This window comes from Lipophrys pholis, assembly GCF_963383615.2.
Source record: "Lipophrys pholis genome assembly, chromosome: 21".
NCBI classification, from domain to species: Eukaryota; Metazoa; Chordata; class Actinopteri; order Blenniiformes; family Blenniidae; genus Lipophrys; species Lipophrys pholis.
The window spans coordinates 16,038,681-16,054,822 of NC_137649.1; the positions used below are offsets into that span (position 1 = coordinate 16,038,681).

The following is a 16,142-nucleotide window of genomic DNA, read 5'->3' on the forward strand; positions in this document are numbered from 1 at the left end:
AAGTTTACCAATTGATGCATTTATGCCACAATGGCATTAAGCATTAACTTGGATTAATACAGTATGACTTAAAGTTTAATTTATATGAGTATAAAGGCAACGGAATCTCTGTTTTGTCATATATTTCCTCATCTAGATTAAATTAGATATACATTAATACGAGCACAACACTGAGAAACACGTTTCCAATATCACCAGACTCAGGAAATTGAATATAATTGTGTTTTTTCTGCTTTGTAAAAAGCTTGTTTTAGTTTACCTTTAGGTTACACCTGCAATGAGCAATAACTACCACGAAAGGGAGGCAGAAAAACTGAGCACGCTTGAAGTTATTTGCAGGTTTTTGTTTTATATTATGCAATAAACTCCTTCCAGAAAATGCCTTACGTTCTTTACATTGTCAAAAAGAAAATGTTAAAATGACCTAAACATGTATAAAACCTGATGTCTTGAAATTCAAAACAACTTGTTTTGAAGTTTTATGTAAATGAAACTTGCAGCACTTCCCAACTAAGATCTGTATATGAGTACAATAATTAAAAAAAACAAACAAAAAAAAACAAACAGGATTCATCGCTGTTACTGTTGCACTAAAACAGTGGGCCTCACGCAGGTGCAGCCCACTGTGATCTCCTCCGTCCCCAGTCGGAGCTCATACTTCTGCCTCCGTCTTCTTCTGGTGGGGAGGTTTTGTCTCGGTACTCTGCAGAGAAAGAACGTCAGGGCAGCCTCGTCAGGGAAGGAGGCAGAAACAGGAGGAGAAAAGCTATTAACCCTTTACCGCACACGGCATGAAACTCCAGTGAAATCACACTTTCCAGGAAGTGCATCGCCAGTGTTCTTAGAGTGACTGAATAATAACACGGGCGTTTCAATTCATTCATCCAAAAACAGTGAGGAGACTCAAGCGGTCCACGTTTGCCTCAGTCAGAGAGAGGACAGGGCCCTGAGCGTCTTCAACCGCCCCTGGACTCTTTATGCCTGAGATTTAAAAAAAAAAAACCACTCCTGCACACAATGAGGCCCGACTGCGACACTGGGGCGGCCAAGCAGAACAGCTGGAGAGTATTTCATCAGCTGCAATCAAAGAAAAATGATTTGTGACATTTTATCTCATGTCAGAGATTGTGTCTGGGTTTTTTTTTCTGTTGGATTTACACTCGGAAACCGAGTTCATACTTTAATGGCTTGAAATTGCAATTTTCAAAGAAAAAAAATTAATCCTTCCATTCAGAGTGTTTCAAAAAGTCCATCAAGCCGCCAAAAAGTTTCCCCACATCTGAAGACGTCCGTGAATCGATACGTGTTGAGGAATGTAAAAGGACTCCACAGAAAGATTAAAATTTCCGTCTGTTTTGCTGAAATGAGGCATTTATGTGAATGTTCTGACACTTGTTTGTCCCACATTTCCTACATCTTTTTTTGTTTAGTCTCTGTGACTCACTGAATCTTATTTCAGAACAATTCCCTTTTGTGGAAAATCGTTAAAAAAAATAATAAAAATACCACATTTTCCCTGGAGATTCTAATAAATGACCTCAGTAATACAAAAATGGAAATGTAGAAGTCAGAGAACTCAGCTTGATATTGTTTTGATATTTCATGTTTTGTTTATAAAAATTACAAAGGACAAGAAGTGATAGTACAAGAAAATACAAAATTTTAATATTCTTGATTTTTCTTTCATATAGTAACCATATGGACGTCCTGCTGTGCTGAGATTTGTGGAAATGTCAAAAAAAAACTAATATAGATTCAATAATTAAACTAAACTACAGAAAAGAGCAATTAGATTAATGAACAGCACTGCTTTTGATTCCATAAATCTATGATTGACACGGTTCTGCTCTTTTAAATGTTGAAACATTGAGTAATTAAAAACGTTAAATATATTATTCTGGGGTCGTAATAAAAGATTGTATTTGTAAGTATTTGTTACCTGTAAAGAGTTAAACCAGGTTAAAATAGGGGGCTCACGGGGGGTGCCTCTTCCTGAAAGGCAATGTTCTCTTTCTTTTGTTTTTCAATTTTCCAGAAGATTAGAATAGTAATTATTATAAAATACATGTCAGTTTGAAGACATGAGTATCATAACAGTTGCAGACGATGGAGGAAGCCATCAGGGTTCAAATGTGAAGCCTCTAAAACGCATGCAACACTCTTTTTCTTTGTCTCGACAGTCAATGAAGTGATACGTTTCAGTGTGTTTACTGATCCACATTAAAGCGGGAGCTCACTTGTGGAGAACCAGGACTTGGTATTTGATGGGCCGGGCCTGCAGGTCTGTCAGCTCCTCTCCACCCCGGGGGTCCAGGCAGCTGGAGGTCAGACACTCGGCCTGCGAGATCCACTTGGGGATCCGAGACGCCACAAAGGAGTCTCTAAAGAAGAAACCACATGTTTGATCGTGATCCAACTCATAACTCACAATCACTATTTTTGTATTATTTATTTATTTTTTCTAAACGAGCCCTCGGATCCCTCGGTTGCTCCTCACCTGTAGGTCCAGGGTGACAGAGACATTTTGGCTGTGGTGGGGGTAGACTGGATGGAGACTTTCTTGAGCACTGAGGGGTCCAGAAACAGTTTCACAGTCCTTTGCTTCGGTGGAGCTGTGTTGGGGGTAGACTGGCTGCAGACATTATTGAGCACTGAGGGGTTCAGAAACAGCCTCCCGGTCCTTTGCTTCGGTGGCTTCTGAGAGACCGCCGGCTCCGTCCTGGAGGGGGGCAGCAGCGAGGCCACAGCCAGCAGGAGAGCAGCTCTGAGCACCTGAGACACAAGAAGATCATTCCACTCCTTTTAAAGCAGCTCTGACAGGATTGGGAGGAGTATCCAGAGAAAAAAACATGCAAACTCCAGAAAGACAGACCCCAAACTGCAGATTGAAGTGCTGAACACATGAAGTAGCTGAAAGCACTGCACCACTGTTGGAGAACATCTCACACAATATTGCCTAATTGTGAACAAGTGTTGCAGAAAATCGAAAGGATTTTTGAAAACAAAGCAAATAGAAAGACTTGGTGCTGTTATTGTTTGAATTAAATATTTTATATTTGCTACTTTCCAACCCTGTTTGAAGTTATTTGATTCCTTTTAGAGTCTTTATTTCAAACTGCTTGTATGACCTTGAAGTTCCTATATTTTTTTCATTTCTGCTTCATTTTGTCTTTTGTTTCCACAGCTTTTTCTATCTACTGCCTGCATTTGGACACAATCGTCGAACTCCTGTGGCTCAGTGATCAAACATGACAAACAGCATTTCTTATCGGTTCACAATATTTAGGAAGAAAACAGACAGAGAACATGTGCAAGGACACGTTGAAGCTTCTGGTTTCTTTTCTCATTTAAACAATCATTCCATAGTGAACACATGTTGCTGGTAATGTTTTTTTTTTTTTATTATTATTATTTACACAGACACCCTGCATTAAGCCTCTCAATGTCAAGTGTTATCAAATTGAGGTAGGTGCTGCCTACATGTTCTCAGTTCGTCTGATTGATGCATTTCACTTGCAAATAAAATACATAAACTATGAAAAAAACAACCATTATGGTGCAGAAGTTTTAAATCTTTTCTAATTTAAGGTACTTAATGTGCAAAGAGAGCATTATGTAGTCGGGAAGTGGTGTTGAATGGCGTGTAGCCAATCTGTTACTAAAAACCCTTTTTAAACTAGATATAGTGAAAGATATAAAGTTTTAGTAATTCCAACGAGTTTCAACATGACTTGAATTAATTCCCTATAAAAAGTGAAAGACTCACCAGCAGCATGACTGCAACGCCTTGGATAATCAGTCCAAATTCAACTGTGAAGCTCTTCTTCTGCATCTACTTATATCTGTGTGTGTGTGTGTGTGTGTGTGTGTGTGTGTGTGTGTGTGTGTGTGTGTGTGTGTGTGTGTGTGTGTGTGTGTGTGTGTGTGTGTGTGTGTGTGTGTGTGTGTGTGTGTGTGTGTGTGTGTGTGTGTGTGTGTGTGTGTCTGTGTGTGTGTGTGTGCAGCATTTCCGCTCTGACTGTGTCTGATTATGAAGATTGTACTTTTGTCCAAAGCGCTTCTCCATTCGTTCCGTGAACATTTTCTCCATCGTGATGAATTGTGTCACCACAGGATATGAGAGAAGAAAGAAAAACAAAAAAGAACATCAATAAAACTTTTACGTCTTCACACGTTAATCAGGCAGCAGAAATGTGTGAGAATGTTCCTTTCGGTTCTTGTTCAAGAACAGAGTAAGAAAGTGGAAATGTGTAGAAGAAGCAGCAAAAAGCTTGAACCCGTCACTGCAGCGGTTGGTATTTCAGAGCTGTATCTCCAGAACTCGGCATTACCTTTTAGAAAAGAAAAACTGCTGGATTCATTCAAATAATTTACCTCTATGTGGGTGTTTGTGTCTGTTTATTATTGCACCTTCGGCGTCTTTGCATAACATGTTAGTTGTAATTCTAAACCAAATTGCAGGTTATAACTATGAACTATTTGCATCAACTCAAATACCACAAGAGCTTCAAAACGCTTCAGCCTTTATACTGCAATTTTACTTTATTTAAAAATGTTTAATTTTTAGTTAAAGAGTATTTCAAGACCTGATTGTTTTTAAATTTTCTGACTGGATTTTATTTCCAGTTGGAAAATGTCAAATTGACCAAAATGACGTCGTATTTTTAGACGCTCAACTCTGAATAGGTTCAAATTCTCACTGGATGTCTTAAAAAAAGCTTTTGCGATGCTGTAGTCTCATTCTGATTACCACATGGAGATAATGTCCTGCAAAATAATGTGGTTTGATCTCATAAGTGATGTTATAAGCTTCTAATGGTTAGTTTAAATTAAAATTTAAAAAAAAAACTATAGGTGAACATATGCATTGTATATAATCTTCAAAATCAACTTTCACTTTGTAGTATTGTAGTTGAGTACAGTTCAGTTTCCTTAAAAGAAGTTGCATCAATACGTTCACTTTAGCGTATTTTTTTGACAGAAGTGTCTGTACTTCTAACTAAAGTAATCTCTTTGATCACAGCCAGACTGAAATGAATTTGTTTAACTGTAATCTGCTTTAATCTCACGGACGATATAATCTGGGTCAGAGAACAGTAGCTGCACCTACACAACGCTAAGAGAAATGTAGGTCGAGGAAACGCTGACAGTGGTTCTGGTAACTTATGAGCACAAACCTGAACTGGGTGATAATAATCTTCTGCCCACATGCTCCGTTTGAGTAAAGATCTGAAAACTGGAGCACGACTCCAGTGGCGGAGAATTTTATCAGCTCCACCGAGAAGATCTGCGGCATTAATGCTTTAATATCACACGTAATTCCTTAACGGAGTAAAATGAAATGTTGAAAGTGGCGTCTGTTTTCGCCCATCGTTGGCCAGGTTTAGCTCCAGCGTCTCAGAGAATAACACGTCTGTGAATTCTAAGGTAATCTTGAGACTTTGGGCCTGATTTACTAAATAATGCTTAAAATAACGGCATAATGCTGAATTGCAACAATCTGAAACTGTCAGATTGAGAGACCACCCACCATCTGCATAAAATCCAAATATGGTGTTTTCGCCCGTCAATTTTGTTTTATGTTGATAGTTATTCTCAAAATGGTAAATAGACTCAGCGGTTCAACGCCGCAGTCTCTCACTTGGCTACTGAACTAGTCTAACTGTCGGCTCATGATTTGTTTTTCCCCTATATGCTAACTTAAAACTGGTTTTATTCCAGTTTATCAAAGAGAAAATAACACTGTATTCATTCAATTGGTTTGGAGGAAGGTATCTCTGTTGCAGGGCATCCCCCAGGGTTCGGTGCTCGGCCCACTCCTGTTCATCCTGTGCATTCTCCCCCTTTGCAATATCATATGCAAACATGGTCTCCATTTTCTTTTATTATGTGTGTTTACTACTGTTTTTGATATTTCTCCATTTTCTGCTGGTTGATTTTACATTATGATGATGCAAAATGTATTTGAGTGTCTTGAAAAGCGCTATGCAAATAGAAATGTATGAAGTGGTGGCCGAGAGGCTTGGGGTCCGGAGTTCACCCGTTCGACTCGGTTCACCACCAGAGGGCCCCCGAGCATGACCCTTGACCCCCATCAGCTCCCCAGAGAGCCTTAATGTAGGTGCCCGCCGCATCACACAGGTTAATGTGAAAAAAGGGAATTCCCCGAGGGGATTATGACTGAAAGGTTGATCGCAAACTCATGGTCTGAGGTCGGTGCAGGACCCGACAGTTTCCCGGTTTCATCTTCAGTTCAGGACACGATATGAAACCGAAACCTATTTAGTTTGACGCCTGAGTGTGGCATCCGATGAAATACTCGATAGTCAGTTATCAGGCGATCAACCAGAGCAAGTGAGAACTAAAGAGTAATCGACAGACAGGCTTTCACACTTCCACTTCAGAGAGTCTGGTTAGTCAAGTTGATGTGGCTTTGTGGCTTCTTGCATGTTCTCCCCCTGTCTTTGGATAAGAACCTAAATGGTGCCCGGAACTTTCCGGTCTGCCTTCAACTTAATGCTAACTGAACAACCGGCGACACTGCATTTATTGAACACTTAAAAAAGAATGATGGATCAAAATTATGACTGTCATATGAACTGAGCAGAAACTATCCATCAAAAGCCTCGATTCCACAGTGCCCCTTGGTGCCGGTGCCGGTCGGGTGGGGTCGGCTATCCGTAACCAGACCCATATCAGTGCCGCGTTTCCATTAAACGGGGTTCGGTTTGAAATGTAGGCGGGGTTATGAACGGTTGTGTAATCATGCAGGATGTGATGCCATAACCGGAGGACATTTTCAAAAAAGTTACCTGATTGCTGCAGAAGAACTGATTGGAAATGGCTGCTTGCTGGGAGTCCCCTGGCTAGCTCAGTTGGTAGAGCAAGAGACTCACAATCTCAGGGGTAGTGCGTTCGTGTCCCACGCCGGGCGTCACCTTCCCGTGGGCTCACCACCTGCAGGAAGGTTCTTAATCGGTGCATTGTGATCTGGGTGACAGTGCTCAGACCGCGACCCGGAAACGGATAAGCGGAAGAAAATGAATGAATGAATGAATGGCTGCTTGCTGGGAGAACAGCGGTTGTCACGGACCAATGAGCAGATGGCAGTTTTGAAGCTCCTCCCCCTCATATCTGGTACCCCAAGTGGAGGGGTAGCGAGAAATGGTTACCAATGGTACCGGTTGGTAACGGTTCTGAGTCAGTGGAAACGCACAACAACCAGTTCCGACCTGACCCGTACCGGCACCAAGGGGCACTGTGGAAACGAGGCTAAAGTCATCCGCACACTCTTCCCCAATTTATAAGCGTCATTATGTGCATCATACATAGGGTGAACGTTATGAGTGACGTTCTCAGGCACTTTGCATTCCTGCTCTGCAAATAAAAAAATCAATGGATTTTAGATATCAAAGAAAAGTGCCACTAACTGCAATCAATTCATGAAGATTGTGCAATTGAGCGATCAAGAATACGTGCTGCTGTTTAGAAGAACAAATCTCAAATCACAGAGACATTAACTTCCAGGACTTCTACACACAATGGGAAAGTCAATTTGGGTTTTTTAAACAAGGCAAATCATTTTGTAATATTACAAGATGAGCTCAGGTTTAGCTTTCCCAATGCCCATAATAAGACGACTGGTTTCCTTGACACGTTTTCTTAGTGGAGATAAAAGTAGTACATGTTGCTGATATGTCGGAAAGAAAGTGGTTGTGATGAACAGCAGACAATCCTTCCATCTTGTATACAGCTTTCTCCTGTCCAGAAAACCAGTCCATCACAGAACAAACACAGAGACAAACATCCACACTCACAGCAGGTGGCAATTCATAGCTTAACCCATTAACCTCACATGTATGTTTTTTTTTTTTTTTTTTTTAAACCCACAAACACACAGGTAACTTGCAAACGCCACTCAAGAGAGGCCTTGCCCGTATTTGAACCCACTGCTTTCTTGCTGTGACGTGAGAGCGCCACCGATCGCTCAGCTGTTCAGCCCGTCGTCACCCCTCCTAACAACCGTCTACTCTACTACATCTGTTACACTGCAGACAGCACGCAGTCTGAAATGAGCAGATCCTGGATTCTTCAGTGGTAAAGTGACAAAAACAAAAACAAAAAAAATTCATTCAACATTGATTTCACAGATGGACACTGGCCTCTTCTCACAGCCTTTGCAAAAACAAATCAAAACCCCTCCCGAGCAGTTTCCTCATTGTTCTTTTATCCCCGGTGCTCCTGATTGGCTGGACAATCGGGCAGACAGGTGATTTCAATCTCTATCTCCCTGCAGCTGGGGAAGAGCCAACTGTTAAACGCCACAAAACAATCAAAACATCTTTCCTTATTTTATCTTATTTTTTAAACAAAATAAAACAAAACTTCCAACCCTTCTTTAAAAGAAACTTCAAATATCAACATTCATGTGATGGCGAGTGGAACGTGCACCTTCTTTTTACCCAAAGATCAACACTGATCCAAGATCTATTATTTGATAAATCTATTTTTGATAAGCAGTGTGCAGAAAATCCCCCACAAAAAATTTGCTTTTACTTCCAAAGAACATGCTGCTCTATTTATGCATTACCAATAGTGGCTGTTTTATAAATACTGCTTCAATAATATAATACATAATACAAACTTGGTTCTCTACCATACCGAGTCATGACAGTGACTTAACGATCTACTACCATCATGAACCCTCACTGAATGAATCCACCTCAACTTTAATCATAGCGCAGCTTTTAGAAAATTAAAAATGAGAACTAAATTCATATCGTGAAGGGTGAGGGGGAATTTAAAGAGGTACTGACTTAAAAAGTCTGGGAAAGTGAGTTCTAAGAAGCTCTTAGAGGGAAAATTCAGATTCTCCTGATGGAAAAGGTTTGAGGATGGAAAACATCTGTCATGGAGATTAAAAACAGTCGAGCTTCAAAGGTAACAAATAAACGGGCTCAAATTGTGATGTGATGACATCCCGTTAAATCTTGTCGCCATTAATTGGGAGGAAAATGTTTAACATCAGTCTCAATCCACAAATAAACACATCTGCTCACAAAAATCCAGTTTTACAGGAAATCTTGACCTTTGAAAGTACAAAACTCAGTCGAATAAAAAAAAAAGCCCCAAAAAGACGTTTATAGTCAAGCATGTCAATTTATTTTTAATACACAAGAAAAGTTCACTCACAAGGTCACAACTCAACTATTTACAAATCCAGACAGGAAGGTAGATTTACTTTAAAGCATTTCTACTGTAGGTTTCATTGTTTGTACAGAAAATAACCCAGCAGACAAGTCTTCTTGTTTGTGCTTCTTGTCGAGACGCGAAGCAAAACTACCCAGAGGAACCCAGAGGAACAGAAAGGCGGGTGATGCTCATGCGGTCAGATGAGGAAGACGATGTCGTCGGCCACCATGACCTGGTTGTCATCCTGCATGCGGGCCAGGGCGGCTCGGACCTCGGCCTCCGAGAACAGCTCCTGGCGCGCCTTGTTCACGTCGTCCATGAGCGCCGCCATCTTCACCGACTGAGCGTGGGCGGACTGGAAGACGGCGAACAGGGAGGACTTGAACTCCTTCAGCCTGGAGCAGGGACGGGGGAGGACAGGTTAGATTCCGAGGACTGATCGGGAAGCTGCTGCACCGAAGCCGGAGCCTCACCTCTCTGCAGACAGCTCGGCGCCCCCAGCCTGCGGCGTGGCGTCCATCGGCTCCTCCTGAGGCTGCTTGGCTGGTTTTGGGGTCCCTGCTTGAACTGCAGAACAGAAACCAAACGGTGAAACAAAGTGATGGAAACATGTAAATTAAAAAGGTCTAATCTTTTGTTTTTTCCTTTTAAATTTGAAACTAACTCCGGCTCAAAGGAATGGGGACGCAGACTGATACTCACTCTCTGGCACCTCCTGATCTTCACTGAACTCGTATGGGCTGTATGGCTCACCGCTCTGAGACGTACGACGCCCCCTGCAGGAAACAAAGAGCTACTGACAAACCATCCCAATAAACCTGGCGTCCAAAAACACCAAACTGAGACGTCACCTCTTCCTCTGGGTCCTCTGTGATGGCTGTGTCTGCGATGGCTGCGTCTGCTCCGCGTCCTCGTCCTCCGAGGCAGAGTCTCGCTCCTGTCTGGACCGTTTCTTCACCTTCTCCAGGACCTGCACAGGAAGCAGCTCATCAGCAGCTCATTCACAAAGACACACCCGTCAAACCGAGGGAGACCGGGATGGTGAGCGGGGCCGACCTTCTTGAAGTAGGCGAACTGGACGAGCTCCACAGCCACCTCCGAGTCCTCCAGCTCCACCGCTTTGCTCATGCGCGCCTTGGCGTGCGCGGTGGAGAGACGGATCAACGTCTCCAGAGACCGAGCCGTCACCGGAGCGGTCTGAGGAGGAAGAAAGAAGATTATATATACACTTACTGTATGATAACGTGTGTGTGTGTGTGTGTGTGTGTGTGTGTGTGTGTGCGCTCACCCTGGCGATGTCTGCTCCCATCTGCTCCTGGCTCCGCAGCCTGGTGTACTCCTCTGCGATGTGCTTGGCCGCCTCCTCGGTGAGCACAGGTGAGACGGCCTTGGCGATGTGGATGTACTTCCTCATGAACTCCTTACTCACGATCTTATCCCTGAAAACACCACACACACACGTGACGGGAGGACCGGTCGAGCTCGTCAGGGAATCCAAACAAATTGAATTTGTAGCTTTTTGTTTGTCCTGTCCCAACTATTTTGAAAAGCGTGGCTTCCATTGAATATGAATTCAGATTTCCAATGAAAGGGTAAAATATATTTGGTGTTTTTTTACAAACATTTAAAAGTCCATGCGTTTAGTTTTCATTATATTTAGGGTTTATTTATTGCATCTGTAACATAAACTTAACAAAAAGTATCTAAACATAAAGTATATGTGTTATTTTACTTTGAAATATTGTACTTTCATACTTTACCTAAGACTACATACATATAGGCAAACAGAAATACTGTTCAATAAGTTTTATATATACAATTTATAATGTCAAGCAGTCATTCAATACATAGAAATATTACTGCAGCTAAAATCACAACTGCATTTGTGGGATGGGCTCATTTGTCTGTACTTTCTAATCATATGTGCAAACATTAATAAAATTTAACCACTGGTCACTCTGTCCTCTGAAACCTCTCCTCTTCCTCTTGGAGCCGTGCAGCAGGTTGTTGTGTTTCTCGTAGACCTGCAGCTCCTCGTGTTCCTCCACCATGGCGTCTGGATCTTCTGTGGCCAGAACGTCCACCGTCCCGCCCAGAGCCATCGCTGAAACGACAAGCGCAACGTGAGACTCTCTTCTCCTCCTCACGCCGGCGTCTGCAGTGCAGCGATTCGGGTCTCGAGCGCAGCACCTGTGCCCTCCTGCTCGTGAGGGTCCCGGTAGCGGTGCATCCTGAGCACGTGGTCGGAGATCTCCCGGTCCTGCTCGGGGTCCATCTGGTCCAGCATGATGAAGAGGAGGTCGAAACGGGACAGCAGGGAGTCCTGCAGGCCGATGTTCTCCATGGGGGTTTTATACTGGTCGTACTGCGGAGGAGGAAGAGGAGGAGGAAGGTGAACGCTGTGTCAGAGTCTCACTCAGATTAAACTTCGGTCACAGGCGGATCCTCCGCTTACCCTGCCGTACACCGGGTTGGCGGCGGCGAGCACGGAGCAGCGGGCGTTGAGGCGGGCGTGGATGCCGGCCTTGGCGATGGTGACGCGGCCCTGCTCCATCACCTCATGGATGGCCGTGCGGTCCATGTCGGACATCTTGTCAAACTCGTCGATGCACACGACGCCGCGGTCAGCCAGCACCATGGCGCCCGCCTCCAAGCGACGCTCCCCTGTTGGAGGGGGAAAGAAAAACACCGTACGTGAGATTGGAAGCACTTTGTGCATTAGGGGGCAGCAGCGAGCAGGAGTGAAGGCTCACCCGTCTCCTGATCGGTGGTGACGGCTGCAGTCAGGCCGACGCCGGACGAGCCCCGGCCTGTGGTGGGGATGGCCCTCGGCGCCGTGTGGAGGACGTAACGCAGCAGCTGAGATTTAGCCACTGAAGGATCGCCTGGGAAAGAAGAAAACGTCAGACACGCCTCAGAAGCAGCCCGAGAGGGAGGACCGGCGTTCTGACCCGCGGCCGTACCGATGAGCAGAATGTTGATGTCCCCTCGGATTCTCGAACCGTTCTCCAGAACCTTCTCCACGCCGCCCAGTAGCATGCATAGGATGGCCTTCTTGATGTACTCGTGTCCGTGGATGCTGGGAGCCAGAGAGCGAGCCAACTGATCGAACACATCCTGCAAAGAGGCGAGAAAAAAAGCCAACAACATTCAGTTCAAATCTGACTTTTGTGTTGGAAAAAATAAAAGACAGCGACAGATGGAGATTCAATTACAGAATGTGTCAGAGGTCTCGAAAGTGCCTGAGTTAACACTTCAACAATTACAAAGGAAAATGACTACAAACTTAACAGGAATCCAATTTAGTGAAACATTATACATGTTTTTACACACAGAGCATGGCTTTTACTCTAGTTTTCAAGGTTTCATGGCAGCATCACCAACATCTCAGCTCGGGACTCAATATTGTGTCCACTACTCTTAAGACATTTGTTTAAAAAAAATAAAATAATCCAATTTGCTTGGTTGCTTCCTGGGTCGGATCGGAGCCTCTTGCAGGCCGGTTCTAGAATGCGTCAGAGAAGTTATCTGAAATAGAGTTCTTACGATGGAGCGGCTCTGACTGAAGTTCCTGATTTTGGCCACGTCGCCCGCGGAGAAGTGCGGCGAAACCTCTTTGCTCATCTGCTTGACGTTGCAGGCGATCATGATGGTCCTGAAGGGAGTTCAAACATCATGAGGAAGAACAGACACAGAAGTTCTGCTGCTCGTCTTTCCAAACTGAAATGACCACGTCAGAGGGCTGAATAAGTTCTGTCTCACCTGAACGTGCCTGAGGTGAAGCCCCCCTTCTTTCCTGGCAGGCAGCGGTACGTCCCGACCACCTGCACTCTGTCCCCCGGTTTGACCACGTCCACCAGGTCGTTGTCCAGGATGATGTCGATGGAGCGAGGGAGCTGCCCGGCGGGGGCTTTCTCTGGCATCTCCTGCACCGTGATGGTCTGGTGGTCCTTGTAGATGGACAGACCGAACTCGGTCTCCAGAGGGTTGTTCTCCTCGTCCTGTTGGGGGGTGAAAACAAAACAAATACACAAAAGCTCTATTAGTCTTTAGAGACTTCACACCTGCCTGAACTAAATAGAATTCCTGAAATATATTGTGGGTATGCTTAAGTACTAAGCACTTCACACTCTTTTGTTTCCCCAGAACGCTGTTTTAAAACTGTCCCTTACTCGGGTACTGTTGGGTCTCGAGGTCCAACTAGTGGCAGGCTGGTGCATAACAGTTAAGTCACTGCCCTAAAAATGGACACTGATCAATACTTCTGAAGCTGATGGTTAAATATTTGTCAGACATAAGAAAGATACGAAAAAACCGTTGCAACTAAAAAGGAGGGAAAACAGTGAGAAAAACAATAAAATGGTATAATTAAAAAAAAAAAGGATGAAAAGACAGAAAGAAAATGTGAAATTGCTGAAAAAGCAAAACCAGAACTAAGATAAGATAGTTGTTGTGAATAAAGAAATTATCATTATGTATTGTGTATGTAATTTTTCTGTGTTTGTTTTTGTTCTGGTTGTGAATGCCCCCGTAGTGATATTATTTGGTGCGTTGGAAAGGTTTCTGGATCTTTAATGGACGCAAGACTTCTCTGGACCACAGGAAGACTGGTTGTCACTACTGTGGTAACTAATGGGGATCCTAAAAACAAACTTAAGTAGCTAAAATGTTTAAATCCTCTTAAAATGGCCCAAAAGAGTAAAATCACTAAGCTAAAGATACACAGAACTTTAAGCTCGGGTCTAGAATAAGTTTGTGGCGATACTTGGAGAAGAAGAGCAGAAATAGAGAAACTTGTACCATCACACACACATACGTACCTTGGTGGGATAGATGGCGCTTGAGGGGAAGGCGTCCAGCGAGGTCATGTCCGTGTATTTTCTCTCCATGGTCTTCTTGGTGGCGGGGCAGTAGTGAACGCTGCGCACCACTTTGGGCCGGACCAGAGAACCTGCATTAGAAACACGGAGGGGGAATTAATGCCGCCATGAAGCATCTTCATGAAATCTGGAGACGTGGTCACAGAGACGCTCCCTCACACTTTGTGATGATGCCCTCCACACAGACCATGCTGCCCAGCAGTCGGGAGGTGAGGGTCCGGGGGGAGACGTGCTTGGATCCGAAGCTCCCCTCCAGCCCGATGAAGAACTCCTCGTACTGCTTGGCGTAGGTGGCGTCCACCGAGGCCACCAGGTCCTTCAGGGCGCGCTGGAAGGCCAGCAGCTCCTCGAAGGCATTGCTCATCAGCCTGGGACCAAGAAATGAACAGAAAAAAACCTTATATAACCAAAAAGGGTTTTAGCTGGCACTCATCAGCATCGATAGACATAAACAGAGCTAACACGTTGGATTTTAATTAAAGAGTGGGTCCAAAGTAAATCATATCTTGTTAAATACTTCTAACAAGAAAACCTGCTGATCCACAACAAGCTCAATGATGCACTCTTAAAAATCACTTCAAAACTTTACTGTATACATGATCACTAAAGAGACAAGTATGTATTTTAGAGGGGCCCAAACCATTAGGGAGCAGCATAAAGTCTAGACAAAGAACAAGAACTATTAATTTAATGTTTTATTGTAAACATGTAAACGTGCACAGCTCAAACATCTCAATTACACAGACGACCAGGGAAATAATAGAAATATGTGACTCGATTAAATAATTCATCTTCACGTTTTTCTTTCTTCAAACAGAATTTCTTAAGACACTGACTCCCTAACTGTTGCTTGCAGGGCTCACATTTTGAGAACCACGAAGTTAAAACAGTGGAACTGTGCGTTACAATCAAACACCGTGACCTCCCGTTCCACACACACGGGGGCTCTCCTCCTTACTTTGCAGCCCGGGTGTCGTTGCGCCTCCTCAGATCGTTGATGTTGACGATGAGTCGGGCTTTATTCTCACTGATCATGTCCCGCACTTTGCTCTGGTAGACGCCCTGATCCTGCTGCAGATCCCACAAAAAAAAAAGGACAAACATTTCACCAGGGTGCGGGCATATTCACCTGAAAACACCATAAACGACACTCGCTTCTTTTGTTACGACCTCATGGTTTCCCCTCCTCATCTATAATTCTTCAACGGAGAAAAGTATCACTTACGTCGTCGTCCAGAAAGTCCAGGTAGTCCCTCTGAGCCTCCCGCATCGCCTGGTCATCCACCACGTCGGTCGCCATGATGTCTCGGTCTTTAGTTTCTTTATAAAACAGTTTATAAAGTTTCGCAGTGCTTCCCCACCTCTCTGCTCCGCTGCAGTCAAACCGCACGACTGACGGGGTTTCGCGCCACTGCGTGTCCCCGCGAGCGCAGCGTGCTACGCAATTGGTCCTTGGGCCCGGGAAAACGCCGAGCTGGCCAATAGGCTTATCATGACGCGAGAAGCCCCGCCCTCCTGAAAAAGTCCCGCGCAAACAGCAGGAAGTGACGGACTACTGAAAAAACGAGAAGGAGCTTCATTTGTATAATCTTTTATTCCAGCAGATGGAGACAGAAACTAGATTTGTTTGGGATGATTGTCATCCTCACCCTCATCCTCATCCTCACCCTCATCATCATCCTCATCATCATCATCATCATCCGAGGTGTCAAACACATTTTAGTTCCACACAATTTCATCTGGAGTGGGTCATACAAGTAAAATAGTGCCATAATCACATTAAAATTTAAACTGTAAAGTTTTTCTTTGTTGTGATGCAGAATGTGAGGAAAATTATGATATATTTGCAAAGCCAAACAAATACCACCAACAATTACTGCAATCTCAACAAAAAGCTCATTCTAATGAAACTTTTATCTTTCTAATGATGGCTAAGAGGTATTAAGGAACTAGAACTGTCAATTAAACGTTTTAAAATGAGTGTAATCACACAATTTTTGTAAATTCATTTCAATCAATCTAACATTTCTTTCATATTTAATATTTTGTCATTTGGATTTTGCAGAGCAT

General features: G+C 43.7%; 2 protein-coding genes across 2 annotated transcripts; both read right to left on the reverse strand.

The window, feature by feature from the left end:
* Nucleotides 1-335: 335 nt before the first annotated feature.
* Nucleotides 336-3,847, reverse strand: il17a/f3 (interleukin 17a/f3). The gene is made up of 4 exons (XM_080491046.1): nt 3,767-3,847; nt 2,498-2,772; nt 2,238-2,381; nt 336-703 (listed from the first exon to the last, which is right to left on the reverse strand). Exons 1-4 carry the CDS (start codon nt 3,830-3,832, stop codon nt 580-582), a joined length of 609 nt encoding a protein of 202 aa, XP_080347172.1. The 5' UTR covers nt 3,833-3,847; the 3' UTR covers nt 336-579.
* Nucleotides 3,848-9,135: 5,288 nt separating this feature from the next.
* On the reverse strand, nt 9,136-15,476 carry mcm3 (minichromosome maintenance complex component 3). Its single transcript, XM_080490807.1, has 17 exons — nt 15,298-15,476; nt 15,031-15,143; nt 14,232-14,440; nt 14,013-14,143; nt 12,955-13,193; nt 12,739-12,847; nt 12,156-12,309; nt 11,946-12,077; nt 11,648-11,856; nt 11,383-11,557; nt 11,169-11,296; nt 10,481-10,630; nt 10,249-10,389; nt 10,044-10,162; nt 9,895-9,968; nt 9,666-9,759; nt 9,136-9,587 (listed from the first exon to the last, which is right to left on the reverse strand). The coding sequence occupies exons 1-17, from the start codon at nt 15,370-15,372 to the stop codon at nt 9,389-9,391; spliced, it is 2,451 nt and encodes an 816-aa protein (XP_080346933.1). The 5' UTR covers nt 15,373-15,476; the 3' UTR covers nt 9,136-9,388.
* Between the last annotated feature and the right edge of the window lie 666 nt (nt 15,477-16,142).